Below are 15,228 nucleotides of genomic sequence, written 5' to 3' on the forward strand. Positions count from 1 at the left end.
ACAAACTTGCTATCACATTTTTTAAAATGTACTATTTGATTTAGCCACCCGACTATTCTGGATATTATGGCAAAAGAACCCACGTCCACCAGTCCCCTCCATCTTCAATGTGACGTAAGCCACTTTACCAGCCATTGTCATGACATAAGTTATTTCCTTTGCAGACATGTCAAGCTGCCCCCATTCCGCCAACATCAGATGTAATGGGAGCTGCCCCTTGGCACCTCTGGTTCTGTAGCATCATGGCTTTTTGGAAGGTCATTGTTCCAGCTTCCACTATGGCATCAGCAGTGGAAGGCCATCAAAAGGCGCGAGATACCCAGGCCTTACATTGCAAGGGACCTGTGCGTTTACAAAGGAGCAAGAAGAAAAGAAAAAGGAAATGAAGCAAGAGTGTGAAAGACTAAACCCTGCTGAAGGGGTTCTTCCAGGCCATGTCTAGACCCTGCCTGGCTTTTAATATTTTCAATAACTGTGAACTAAAGCGATTACATGGATTGCCCCCCAAAGCAGAGGGGTGCACAATCTAAGCTGTTTGTGGGGCCAGCCTGGGGAATTCATATTCAGTAACTCATTTTAAGTGGTACCAAAACAGATACTTTTTGGGCCAACCCAGTACAAACCAGGAACAATTTATGACTGATTGATTGGCAGCTGCAGAGAAAAGATGTTTGCTCAGGTACTCACTCAAGCAGGCTGTGACAGAGTGCAGGGAGTGAGCAGGTGCGCCTGCACTCTGATTACTTGGAGGCCAATGACTGCCCCAGGAGAAGCTGCTGGGGGGGGGTGGGAATGATCCAATCAGGCTATTGGGCTGGTGGAGTAAAACCTCAATTGGCCCCCATCAGCCCAGGGCGGGGTTAATCGCACAGAGGTCTCAGAGCAGGGAGATCTCTGTTCCCTGCAGGTCCTGCTGAGAGGGCCTGCAGCTCAGCAAAGATTGACAATAGGTAGAAGCATGGGGGGGACTGCTGAAGGGAAATAGAAAGAACAGGGCACTAACAGCAGCCCCAGTTGCATCTGTGTGTTTTCTGCAGCGAAGCAGTGGGCCCCTGTTACACAGATCCTTAATGCACTTGATTCATTCATGTAGATTAAAAGAAAAGGCAATGACTAATGTTAATGTGCGCTTTTGTCACGTCCCATTATGATCACCTGGACGATCAGGATTTGTCCTTCACTGTAGGTGGAAATACCCACCACTCCAGAGCATTTCCCTTTGCCATGGCTCTGAGAGGGTCAGAGGCATTTCTTTAATGCTGTAAGAGCAGATAATTTTACAGGCAATCAGATAGTGATTCAGCCATGGCGCCCAATGCCTTCAGGCCCTCTTCTATATTGATTTCCCAGGTACAAAGGAGAAAAATCCAGCAGTCTTTAGCACGTGCAATTTATGAAACCAAAACTCGTAGTTAATAATTTAATTAGATCAAGCTATTAAATTATGTTAATAATTAAATTATAGCAAGGACTTGCCTGTAAAATATATATGAAATGAAATCAAGTGGCGAGTGAATCAGACTACCGCTACGTGAGTTGGCAACATTACGCCAAGCCTCATTTATTTAACTATGTATTAAAAACATAACGTTCTCTGAATGAGAGGAACAAGAAAGAACTAACATCAAGTGGGCTCTTGCCTTCCTTGTGTTTCACTAGGCCTACTCTAAATGAACTAGTCAAAAGCATCAATTTTGAAAGAAATCAATGGCCAATGAAGCCAAAAAAAATAAATAGCAGAAACCAAAAGAGCCTAGTTACCAGGGTGCTGATATATCACGCCCCCAACAATCTTGGTTGGTTCAGGTAGCTATCACGATGTATTTATTAGCTCTTGGAATAAAACTGAATAGCTAAAGCTGTTTCATTAGAGCTGGGCAAATACTGGCGGGGATGGGAGGAGGAAGTATTCCTTAAAAGCTCTTGGAATAAAAGTCATGAAGTCACCTCTATATTATCTGCCTTCTCACTTATTTGTTTGCATGCCATGAATATTCTTATGAGCACACTTTTGCATATGGAAGGAAGAAGTGTGACTCCTCACCCAGATATCTGTACACACATGTTCACAATACCACCTTGGAAGTTCTTTGTGGGTACAGCAGGATATATGCCTCAGAGGCCCAGTCACATTGTGTGACTAGCAAATGCCAAATAGTTAAAGAAGCAATAGTGACTAGAAATCCACAGGCTGAAATATAGGCAGAAAGCATGCTTACAGCGCTTACAGAATACAATATTTTCAGCAAATAGCACAGTCTGTTTGCAGATAATGTGGGCATTGGAAAAGTGCTTAAAATGTGTTGAATACATGGTTTGCTGCAAACCAAGACTGTGTTCCACTTCTCTTACTTTATGCAGGTGCAGGAGATTGCCTGCGCCTACAGCACCTTGTGGGATCAGGACCTTAGATTTTGGCAGTTATGGTGGCCAAGAAAAAGTATTTCTTTATTAGACTCTGTCCTGCTTTGTTTCACATTTAAAGCTTACACAAAAGCAGTAGGAATGTTAACAAACAAATTCTAGCTCTGTTCCCAGGCTAAACGAGGAAGTGTTCCACCATCCAGTTGACATAAAATAGATGCTAAACTTGGCTACTCTCACTTGGATTTTACCCAATGTGGGAGTCAAGTAACTGGTTCTAGTTGGACAAGGCTGGCAGTTCATGTTCATTGCCCTCAGATGATATATTACTGATTGTGTTTCCAGCAGCTGCCAAACAGTCGCTTGCTGTTTTGGGGGCTTTTTTTTAAAAAAAAGAAAGATTTATTCTCAGAGCACTTTTAAGCCTTAGGAAACTGGCTAATCCCCATGTGAGTGTTCCCTGGGGAAGAACAGTTCTCATGGGGGCTGAATGGCCTCGTGGTGACCTCGGACTGAGGACGGTTGGGGAGTAGGTCTGGCCCTTTGGAACAGGGCTCAGGGCCAGACTCCAGCATGAAACAAGTAATGAAACTTTCCACCTTTCTCTTTCTGGGAACCCTCCTCCAGAGCATAACCTGCCTCTCTTCTTTACCCATTCACTCAGACTAGGAACCTGCCTGGCGTGGCAGGCGCTGAGTCCATGGCAGAGAAGAACTGTCATGGAGCATCGACTGAGGGTCCGGCTGTGGAGAGATCAGAGGTGTGATACAGACAATGAACTGAGCCACTGCATTCTCATCCGCAGTGATCGAGAGCTTTCAAATGGACACACCAGCTAAAACTGACAGGCCAGAAGACGGCGGCCGGCAGTAGTAAAATAAACTAGGTCAACCTTTGCCAACCCAAGCAAAGCTTGCGTGCGCTGTGATGGCGTGGTTAAAGTACAGTGGTAGCACTTTGGAACTCAGCTCGTCCAGTGTGCTTTGTGAGACCCAGGAAATCACATGCACATGGCACCTGTGGATGACGTCTCCCAATCTCCTTCTCAAGCTAAACGGGCTTTTACTGGAAGTGCATTGAGGAGAAGGTATCCAGCACGGGCTGAGCTTTGTTGGGCCCTGCACCCTTCCTGCCATTTTTCCTGTGAACCGTAGCCCTTTCAGCGCCCATGTGTTCTAATGGGCTCTGCTGCCTTGGTTACTTTTCAGACATAAGCTAAGAGATACCGGTGATATCATAATGTTTATGGTTTGCACCATTGCATTGCAGTGCTCAGAGTTGTCCAGCACATACGTCTAGTGAACATATATATATTGTACTGAGTCATAACAAACTGCTCCGTGGTGGCAGGTTTCGCTCGTTACAAAGCAGTTTGCAATAGCATATAGCGGTCACGTTGCCAGCAGATGCAACATGTCACAGTGAACGAAACTTTAAGGGTGATGTCTCGGGAACCTCTGGGGCAGAAGGGCTGCTGCTTTGTGTAGCCGTTTGCTCCTTTGCTAAGCACTTGTACAATGCTACCAGATTAGACTGGAGGTGGTAGGTGACAGGTATAATAAATACACCGCACTGGAGAATTTTGGCCGGGATACTGAAATTTGAAAAGGGGCTTTCTTTAAGCCTCTTTGTGTTCTTGATTGTGTATGAAGTCTTTAAAAGTGATCTAACGCTCTTGGGCATTTCCCTGGAATGGCTTGGTCTCCCATTAATAGCTTCTTTTCAATCATATTTCTCTTTTTTTCTCCCTGGTTTTGTGGCCTGCCTGCCTGACTTGCTTTCTCTTCCCCTTGTATTCTTCCCTCTCCTCAGTGGCATTTAACTTACTGCCCATAAAATAGGGAACACAGTAAAATACAAGCTAGACCAGTGTATCGATCAAGACAGACAAGTTGGCTGGCACAGGAAAAGTAGAAACTTTGTCAAGTACACAATGGTAGAGCATGGCAACTTAGCTCCATGGATCCACCCGCACCTGCACCCAATTGAAACCAGTGGGAAACTTCCCCATTGATATGGATGAGATGAAGATGCATGTGAAGAACTCCTTGGCGTTAATAAGATCTGTGCCTCATGTGCAACTTTGCAGGTAATCTACACTAAGTATAAGCGGTCCTGTACAGTGAGCCATTTATCCTGCATCTTGATGTTATTGCCCCTACCAGCAGCCATAGATAATTACAGGTAACTTGTATCTGTAGAAATAAGAACACTTTAAACTGGAATACCACTCTCCAGCCAAGGCTGACTGGTCAAATACAATTCTCCAAGAAGCATCAGTGAAAGAAGCTGGGACCCACTTGTCCTAGAGAATATGATGTGGGTTTTTTTTTTAATTCAAGACTCATTTTTCTCCATTTTATATTAAAACAATTTCCTTTCATCATTCTCTGGCCCACTGAGGACGTGCCACTTGCTGCTATTTAGATTTTTGCCTAACAAAAATGGGTCTGCAAATGACAATGCATTAAATTATTGAACCGCGCTCTCACCTAACAGTAGCTGCTGACAATGCCTGTGTGGCAGAAAGTGGCACATGGGCCATGGTCAATGTGGCATTCATGCTGGTGGCAGGGAATGTTAGTGAAATTTCTCCTCCAGGCAAGTGGACTCACGTGGCCAACACATATGGGAGCATGTTTTCAAAGCTCTGTTAGTAGTAAAGGCCCAGAGGATGCTTCCCCCTGATCTACTGGAAGAAGCCAACGATTTCTGCAAAGTCCAGGCAGCAGGGCTAGGAGTATTTCAGATTTTTTAGTATTATATTAGGTGATTGATAGGGCTGCTGTGACAGGTTAAAAGGTCCACACACAGGTTCTGGCGAGTAAAGGGTTAAACTTCCCCTCTCGACATGCTAAGCAACTCTGAAGTCTGCTGTGGTTGATGGGTGGCTGTGCGGGTGTTCCTTGTAAGAAGGCTGATTGGTCTTGTTAGCAGCATGCAGCTGTTTCCCTGCTGAGGTCTGGTGTATATAGGTCTGCAGGAGAGGCCTGAGCTGTTTTGAAGTTAGGTGATGAGGAGGTAGTTTGTTTTATGGTGGCTGTTTTGGGACCGATACTCTTACCCTCCTGCCTTTTCTCTAGTTTTGGGGCTGCAGAAGGAATGAGTCTTCTTTTTGCAGCAGGGCCTTGGAAGGGTAAGCTAGTTAATGCTTTTTCTTCTAGTTCTCAAAGAATGGGCTTTCCCCGAGTGTTTAAAGGAAGTGTGTACTATCTTGCTGTGAGCCCAGACTGTTTGAGCGCTCACAGTTAGGAAATGCTGCCATAGCCTGATGAGAAAGGAGATGTTTGCACAATCTCTGCACAGCTGCTTCAATACTAATATCTGCAAATTTTCCCAGTGGTCTCATGGGTCTCTTGCCCCTGGTTCTGTTTGTGGTTTATTACTTAATTTAGTCTCCTCTTAATATATTTTAATTTGATCCTCCCTTGTCTCTCTCACACATGTAAAAGTAGGATCTGAGAAAATGAAGGCATCTGTGCTGACCAGTCTCTAAGAAGGGAGGTTTGTGGCCGCTTTGCTAAAATTCCCTGCTGGTGTCTGCGGTGGCTGTTCATTATACTGACTGCAGCTCACATTAAGTTCTCTTTCTAAAGACAAATGAGAATGACTGGAACTAAAACATGACATTAGAGACAGTTGAGTTACTTCTCAGATATCAGAATCCGAGTTATTCAATTAATGTCAGTTGTTTCTAAAAAATTATTGGCAAATTTGTAATATTACTCCCTACCAGGACAGTAGATAGGCTAAGGCCCCAATCCTTGAAGGATCTCTGCAGGGACAAATCCTCATCTGTAGGGAACCTCATTGGCTTTAGTTGGTTGAGAAAAAAACTGATTTCCTCAGGTTTGTTTGAAATTATTGGCCAGATACTTGCTTTACATCATTCTTGAGCAGTAGATTTTGTAAGCAGTTGTTTGCTAGCATGTTATATTCAAGGTGTTTGTTAGTGTTTGTAGACATAGGTCACAATGTCCGTTTCTGTTCTCTGATTGGATGAGTAACTGACTATAAGGTTTCTGATATGAATACTTCCATGTAGAAATTATTTATTTCCATCAATAATGTTCTGGACAGTCTGAGCCATGGATCCATTTATGGAGGCGTGAGTAGGTTGCATGTGTGGGCTCATGGGTAAAGCACTGGACTGGGGTCGAGGAGACCTGGGCTTTGCCACCAGCTTGCTGGGTGTCTTTGTGCCTCAATTTCCCCAAGTGTCCGGTGGGGGCGGGGGGGAGGATAGTGATTCTAACCTTTGGATCTAGATAAGAGCTGAGTCTTACTCTAACTAATCAATTGTTAGTTGGTCCCTTAACTCATCGAGAGTTGAGCTGCTGGTTTGGTGTGTGCCTTAGCTAATACATTTGATAATTCTAGTTGTTTTTTTAATGAAACTTAAGAGGATTGCTTCATCAGAATCTTTGTGTCTTTGTTCATCTCCGGCCTTGCCTCTTGTCCTTCCATAAGAAACTCTTTCAACTCTGAAAAGAGGGTGTGTGTCTGCACTAAAAAGAAATTAGCCCCAAGATAGTCCACTTTTTGGACCCCAATATATTCTTAATTAAATGGTGAGTAATGGGCAAACAGGAACTGGATATTTTTCCTTCCGTATCTTCCTAGTATGCCATGAGAATGTCAGATATGAGAGTGGCACATTGCGTGCTTCTCCGAATGACAAAATGAAGGCTCTAGGTTCCATGGAAGTCAGCTGGGCAAAGGGTTAGGGAAGGCATTCACATAATAAGCAGTCATTATGAAGTACTTCTGGGCTCAATTTATTTCTCTGAGAGACATCCTGGTAAGCAGATTGCCTATCTCAGTGCCTCAGGGTCTGGGTTCTGATCCAAAGCCTGTTGAAGCTAAGCAGTTTGTGCTGCTAGTGCTGTCATGTAACATGGTGTATTTCACAATATAAAACTCTTAAAGGCCTGAGATTGGGGTGGTTGAATTAGTTACAAGGGTTGAAGCCACATGAGTGAGTTATCCCATGTGAATACCAATACAATCTTCACACCGCCACACATGCTTAAAAATAAGCTGGGACATTTTCATGCCACACAAATTAGGGGTAACCTACTTCAGAAATAAGTAAAGTCTTAATTTTTATAATATCTGATGGTTAGGGTGAATTTTCAAAGAGAAGAGCAAAATTAGTACCAGGCTGAACATGACTCCGTAGGGTACATCCACACTGCAAACACAAACAAAGAGCAGCAAGTCTCAGAGCCCAGGTCAACTCCCTGGGGCTAGCACTGCAGGGCTAGAAATAGTGATGTAGATGTTTCTGTTTGGGCTGGGCTCTGAAAGCCAGCAAGGGGGAAGGGTGTTGGGGAGGGCATAGAAGTTGCCCTAGCCTGAAATTCTACACTGCTATTTTTAGCCCCAGTAGTGTGAGCCGCAGTCAGTTGACCCAGGCTCTGAGACTTGCTGCAGCCTGGCGGTGGCGGTGGCGATGGTGGTGTTGCAGCGTATGTACCCTTTGAGGCCACAAGGTCTAGAAGAATGAGTCCAGAACTCCTTGTTCTGTTTCCATCTTTGCTACTGACTGAGACTTCACACAAACGGTGTGATCTAGAGCCCACTGCAGCAGTGCTAGGTTTTGCACAGGTAGGCTCAGTTGTGATAAACTGAACTCTCACTAAAATTACAAATGTTTAGCCCTGATCTGTAGGCCTGGGCCAATTTCTGCTTCCTAGCAGTTCAGATTGGTGCATTGACCAAGCTGAATTCATTCTCAATGTTTCATTAGATTTATAATTAAATATCCAAATGCTAAAGTATACCTAATTGCTACACTTAATACATTGCATTGTCTAGCTCCTTTGTTAAGACAAAGATTAAGGATGAAGCTCAGAAAAAGTGCATGGGCTCAACGAAGACTGTACCATAAATAGTTTTATGCCACACCTCAAATAGAGACTGATCTCCTTCTTTCATCATTGTCAGTTGGATGGCTTATCTGAACTTCTATGCTCTAAAAAAAGAGCTAGGGAGTGCACTTGATCTTTAGCACTTCCTGGTACCGATCAGGACAGATATGAAATATTTTAAGATTTTTGCCTCCAGATGAAACCAACAGTGGCAAGGAGCACAGGCAGAGACGGGAAACAGAAAAAGCTAATCTGATCTTTTCCAAACTTCGGAGAAAGTTTGCCTTGAAACTGGGGAAAAAGGGTTGCTTAATTCTTAGCTTTTCCAAACCAGCGTGCCTATTCCTGCTAACTGCTCCATAAAATTCTGGTGTAGAACAAGTCTCTAACGTACACCCTTCCAAGTTCCGTGAACATTTAAAACAATAATTAATTTTAACAGAATTCTCTGGGGGAAAATATAACTTTGGGGGGAGAGGGGGGAAGAGGAAGTGACAGAATGGCAAATTGTGTATAGAAGATTACAAATGGATTATAAATTACTATAACAGACCTAGAGATCTGTGTAACGCTTGGAATGCTATGGAATCATGGAATATTCAAAGACTATTCTATTGAGATGAGACCGATGTTATGGAATTATTCAGACTGATGTTAATATTATATGTATATTTATGGGCTGGCTAGTGATTGTATTCCTGGCTAAAAGGGAAAGGTAAGGAATGCTTCCTGCAGGTAAGGCAAATCCTTACCTTATGCTGAAATGATGCTGGTAACAAGCCTTTTGATGCTTCACCTTAGGGTAGATGGTACAGACTGGACTGACTTGGTTCAAAGGACTTGAGTCTGTATAACTGTCAGGGAAGCAACATGGTTTGGCTGTGGTTCTGGTTGGTAGTTGATGAACACTGAATTTTCTCTCTTCCCAAAGCTTGAAGGACAGGTGCTCATTTCCAGCTTACCCTTTGGACAAGGTTAAGGTGCCAGCTTAATTACCAAATCTCTTGGCAATTGACTAATCAGTTTCCACTGGTGATTAATAAGTGAAAAATAGTGGTCAGCCTGCTTCCTCCAAAACTATATGTAGAAAGCAGAGGGGGTGTCCAGCAAATGTGTTAATTGCTTTGCAAAAAAGCACTCTGGCTCTGGGGGAGGGGGAGGGAAATAGCGCAGTTTGAAAGGACACTCGCAGCTATGGTGCCAGAGTAGCTTCAGTGGATACAAGGTGGATAAAAATCATTATTTTAAAATATAATTATTTTATTGAGATCATTTTAAATTTAAATCAGATTTTTTTTTTATTTCTAATTTACTTCTTTACTTTAATCTTAAATTGCTGAACTGGATGCCTTGTTCCTTTAGTTTCCGAATTGTTGGTGGATTTTCAGGTTTTAGGTAGAGTTTTTTCTCCTAAAAACGTCAGGTCTAAAATGGTCATCTGTCGAGGGCCTCACTAACATCCTTCTGTGAAAACATTACAAACTCGCATATGAAATGGATAAGGAAATAGTCCCTGCTATATTTACAGCCATTACCACCCTCTGATATAGTGAATTTCCACAAGGCAAACCATTTCAGCTTTCTTGACTGGACTATGCATGTCTATCAAGGTTTGCACTCTGATGGTGGAGCACATGTCCCATTGACTTCATTCTAGATGCCTTTTAATATCTCACCCTTAGGTGCCTAAATTTGGGTTTAAGAGTCTAACTATAGGATTCTTACTTTGGAAATTTGACCTGTGAATATAAAAAGTTCACAATATACTTGCTAACACATTGAAAATATATGTAACTTTCCGTCGTAGGTACGGAGGCAATTTTGTATGTGAATGATGAATTTCATGCCATTAAGAAATTTTTAATCGAAATGCAATTTTAGCCCCGATGCAGTAAACATTTATGCACATGCTTTACTTTAAGCACATGAGGTGGTCCCTTTGAAGTGAATGGGTCTACTTGTGTGAGTAAAGTCACATACTTAATTATGTTTGTAGAATCTTCACTGCAAATATTTTGTGTTGCTCAGAGCCGTTGCCCTACCAGTTGTGGCATTTTAAACACCGTTTATAACTGAGTTCATGATGTATTTGAATCTAAAACTGCAATTGCCTACATTTTCAATTTAGTTTTACATAATCTCCATCTGTCTAAAATCTGGGTTTTTAAAAAAAATCAGGTGATTGAAATCCCTCCAGCCTACTGCCACGGAGTTGCCTCAGACATCACTAGGGTGATAGTGCCCTGGACAGCCTCAGTAGTGTAGTGCTTCACCTGTCAAATGGTTGCTGTAGGATATTAGCCTCACCGTGAGCCTTAGCTCAGTCTTCTCTGTGCTAAGGGAAAAGCAGCTGTGCCCATGGAAACAGGCTGGATTAGCTAGCAGAGCTCTCTGGGTGGATAGAGTATTAAAAACTCATGAGGGTTCCCCCTCCTGCCTCCATTCATTACAAGAGATGTTGTAGAGAAGGAAGGAATGAGTTGAGTAATGGTTGGTTATTTGACTAATTGTGGGGGAGGCACACTCCCGGCTTTCCAGGGAAATCTTGGCTGTCTTAATTCCGACTGGGTCTCAGGGTTCTCTTTGTAACAATAACTTTAACTTCTATGGCACCTTTTATCCAAGAATGTCCATGAATTTAGCCCCACAACACCACTAGAGGTAGGGTTATTGTCCCAGTTTTACAGATGAAGAAACAGAAGTTAAATGGCTTTGGTCATATAGCAGGTCAGCATAACCTGGATCTCCAGTCTCCCAGCCCTCTGCATTCTCATCAATTAAGCCATAAAAGGTACAAAATACCCAACAAGCTGGGTTTTTGTATTTTCATTATATATAATTTTGTTAAAGTAAAAAAAAAATCAATATACAAAATACAGCTTCCAGTTAGCTTTTAGGACTTGCGTATTTAAAACGAACCAAGCCAAAGTGGTTGAGGTAGTAAATGAAACAGCCGGGGTCAATCAGTTACATAGTAGGAAAGGATCATGTGCCAGAGGTGTTTTTTTAGACAGCAGTGGTGCAAAGAAAATGAATCGTATACCGTAGCTTGTGCTCTTCTACAAACTGATCTGAACCTTTAATCTTGGAGTCTACTCTGGTTTTGTTTCTACTCTGCCAAAGCTTTTCCTTTCTGTAATGTTTTCGAGATTCATTCGTCTAGCCTTTATTTTAAATGTAGTTGCATTGAGATGTTTCATAAAATAAGCAACTGATAAAGCAGGACCAAGAAAAGAGAAATTAGAAAACTAATTTACACAAACTACAGAGTGTGGACATTTGTGGTTAACTATACAAAAAGAAATGCAAGTAAACCAAATAACCTCTGTTGTCAGAGTGTATGTGTAAGATTAGTAAAAATATAGAATGGAAAAAGAGGGGAAACAAAGCAAAAGGTAAAGGGCAGCAGGAACAAAAGACATGTAAGTGTATTGCTTGCTTTTAAACAAACACTGTTCAAAGGACGATAAAGCTTATAAGCTTTCTAAGATAAATTATCTTTGAGGCTGCTCTTTTGTATCCTAAAATGTACCAGAAAATCATATCTACAGATAAGGTAATACTTCTAAACGCTTTCACCACAAAACAGAAAAAAGTGATGCTGCAATTTATTTTTGTAACTTTTTAAAAATCGTGGGGGGCTCTTTCCCCAAGACACACAGCCAAACACTTTAAACCATTTTAAAATGACGCCTGTGTACAATTTCCAGAACAATCACTTTATCACAGAAGCAGATCTCGGGCTGTATCAGAATTCAACATCTGAATACTCCTGAATTGCAGTTTTATTATACACACTTATGGATCGAAGCAGCATCATTTAAATCCATAGATTTCTACAGTTCACATTTTCTGGGAAAATGTCCCATGTGGAAACACGCTCAGCACAAAAAAACCTGAACAAACAATAACGCTGACATATATATATATATATATATATATATATATATATATATATATATATATATATATATATATATATATATATATACACACACACATTTTCAGAATTAAAACTCCTAACTTTCCAAAGGATATCATGTACAGCTCTGGATATCCTATGTTGGTACGGAGTACTAACTCTCTGCAGATTGGATATGAGAATGAGCAGATCCTGTGTATTACTCACTCAAGCCAAGAAGTGAGAATAATACAGTTCCCACAGAAGAGAAATCTCAATAGAAAAATGAGTGTGGCTGGATAATCGGTTAAATCTTATTTCCCCTTCTACAGTAGAATTCTTCTTATTTTATAATGTAAACTACAAAAGCACAAATATTCTGGAATGCACCCTCACCTGTAGAATGCAGGATGCAAATTAACCAATTCCTTTTCATTTTTTTCAAATGAAATGGCTTTTATTAGACCTAAAATACAATTAATCTGTCTTCGGCAACCACTCCAAGAACAGGAAAATCACTTACTGGAGGTTTTCTGGTCAAAGTGGTGCAGAATCTGTCTCAGTACTTAAAATAGGAGACTGTCTAGAATCTCTTGTAGAGGTTTCACTGTAACTCAGGCAGCATTTTTCCTTTCAAATGCTGCCTATCTTCTCAAGTCTGTCAATTCAGGGCCGGGTACTGTTTGCAGAGCAAAATTTCCCAGTTGTTTAGTGTGAGAGTTAAAACCAAGTGCTGTGTAAATGTTACACAGTAGTTTTGTAAAGTCCTGTATAGGTCGCTCTCTAGATTTTTTGTATTTTCATCTTGCAAAGCCAGACATGCTCTCAGAGATCTTTCCCATACACAGACTTGTAACGTAGATATTCCTCCAGACACTGGATTGCGCTTTCATCTACATTTGGGTCAAACTTGTTGGCTAGCAGATGATGATTTTGGAGCATCCAGTGAAGATCACCCATCCCATACACACAGACTGACCGTTGGTGGGCACCGGTGCAGGGAGGGTAGGGTGCCCCTTTGCTGACATCTCCCTCCAGGTATCCCCACTTCACCAATCTAACAACAGCATTGACATCGGAGAGCTCATACTTATCATTATAAGGGACAGATCCTGGCATGCCTGGCATCCGATGTAGGGTGGCCCAGATATGTTCATCTGGGCTGTAGGTGTCTTTTGACCACTCTAGTAGTTGCTGCACTGTTGGGTTTTCAAAGAGGTATTGAACAAAGTCCCTTGTGACTACAATGTAGGCATTGCCCGAGAACATAGGTGAGCCATGCGGAGGGGGACTTTTCTCCGTGTTGGTTCGGATCACGGAGTTCCCCACTTCATGGTGAAACTTCCAGCGAGCCATCTTGCTTGAAGAGGGTTTTTCGGATTCCATATTGTTTTTCCCATTTAAAAATTTCAGGGTTCGGACAATCTCTGCATTGGTCTTAATGGGGAAATCGGTCCCACAAGTATTCAAGAGATATCTCCAGGGCACTGGGCTCTTGAGTAGATCTTCCATGCAGTTCAGGTCAGCTTGAACTCGGGACCAGGACGCGTACACAACTCTCTCCAGTTTAGTTGCCACAAAGACATTTTCAAAGCACGAGGCGATCCCTCGGACTGCCTCCTTAAATTCTTCTGGGGATTTCAGATCTACGTGGACACAGTATATATTCTGAGGTGTGTATATGGACCGTAACAATCTTTCAAACATCTCAATCTTTTCATGGACTACCATAGAATATGCAATAGGAAAATCTTCCTCCTCTTTGCTCAGTGGGAACTCAATAAACCTCTCAGCTGCTTTAAAGAGAGTGCAGTCCTTAGTCAAGTTCACATAATCTTCTGGTGCTAACAGCTCAGGTTTGGTTTTAACCTGTAGCCTGTTCAATAGAGCCTCCTCTACAGCTTCCACATCTCCTCTGATGATCCGAGAGCAGTTGATCTGGCCCCTGGGAGGCAACTTTATAGACTGGTAGAGCTGATCCTTGCAACTCTCGCTCTTGAGATGCACCGAGTCTTTCCCAAGATCACTGAGGCTGCATTCCCAGGAGGTGTATTTCAGCGCCACAGTGGCAAACAGCATCAGAAATCCCATAACGAACAGGCGCTGAAACTGACAAAGCCACTTTCTCTCCCGAAACATCTTGGCGAGAAGGGGAGGGAGGGGATCTTCACAACTGATGTGAAAAGTTTCTTCCACTGATAAATCCACTCACTAAATCAATATCCTCTTAATCATCAGGATCTTGGCATACAAAATCTGTGTCCAGGGCTGAGAATCTGGCAATTCATGAGTGAATTTATCCTTGATAGGAAGTGCTTTAGGAGCACCTCCCCTTTGTCTTCCTTTCATGTAGTGTTACCTGAACTCTGTTCAGCCAGGGCGGGACAGAGGTGTAGTCACCAGCTTGATTTCTCACCCTCCTCCCTCTCGAAGTGTGGAAATACTTAGCACTGAAGACAAAATTCTGTACATGTCATTAATAAACAAGTCTCCTCCCTTCTCCTTCTACCCGCCTACTCCCCATTGCCTAGTTTTATCTTTATCAAGTATATTTAATAGAAACTGGAATTTCTGGTACATCCAGTAGTTGAACTGTAGTAACACTGGGTGCATTGTTGTCTGTCTCCTATGGAAGAAATCTCAGGAGAACATAAGGTTGTTAAACACCTTTTTAATTGTTAACTCACTGTGGCAGAATGTGGACCAGAGCCCAGGCTTCTTGAGTCTCAGTCCGTTGCTTTAGCCAGAAGACGACAGCCTCCAAGAGTTCAATTTCACTCAATCAAATCTAAAGATCTGTGTTCAGGGCAATCTTTGAAGCTGCACTTAGTGTCCAGCTAGGCTCTGATTGGGCAGAAAGGCTGAACAAATTCCAGCGTAGAAAGGATACCCAATGTGTATTGTGCCATTTGGGTCCTTCTTACATTATGCTTCTCCTCCCTGGGTTTCTGATGTTTGGTTTGCTGCTATGCTTTGTGTATTGTGTTCAGGGCCGGCTCTGAGGTCTGTCTTAGGCAACCTGTTAAAGGCATTCCATGTTCTTTGCATTAGCAGTGATAAAGGGCAGCAAACATTGTGTTGGCCTCTACT

The 15,228-nt window shown here is 42.4% G+C and overlaps 1 protein-coding gene across 1 annotated transcript; it reads right to left on the reverse strand.

Annotated features, from left to right (window-relative positions):
• Positions 1 to 261: 261 nt before the first annotated feature.
• GCNT3 (glucosaminyl (N-acetyl) transferase 3, mucin type) lies at positions 262 to 14,547 on the reverse strand. The gene is made up of 2 exons (XM_067534776.1): positions 12,662 to 14,547; positions 262 to 342 (listed from the first exon to the last, which is right to left on the reverse strand). The coding sequence occupies exon 1, from the start codon at positions 14,275 to 14,277 to the stop codon at positions 12,964 to 12,966; it is 1,314 nt and encodes a 437-aa protein (XP_067390877.1). The 5' UTR covers positions 14,278 to 14,547; the 3' UTR covers positions 262 to 342; positions 12,662 to 12,963.
• Between the last annotated feature and the right edge of the window lie 681 nt (positions 14,548 to 15,228).

Source organism: Emydura macquarii, unplaced genomic scaffold (genome assembly GCF_026122565.2).
Source record: "Emydura macquarii macquarii isolate MOO-44397 ecotype Brisbane River unplaced genomic scaffold, CSIRO-AGI_Emac_v2 contig_3451, whole genome shotgun sequence".
Lineage (NCBI taxonomy): Eukaryota > Metazoa > Chordata > Testudines > Chelidae > Emydura > Emydura macquarii.

Bases quoted from the DNA above. Each gene is read 5' to 3' on its own strand.
- GCNT3 (XM_067534776.1), bottom strand. From the start codon at position 14,277: ATGTTTCGGGAGAGAAAGTGGCTTTGTCAGTTTCAGCGCCTGTTCGTT.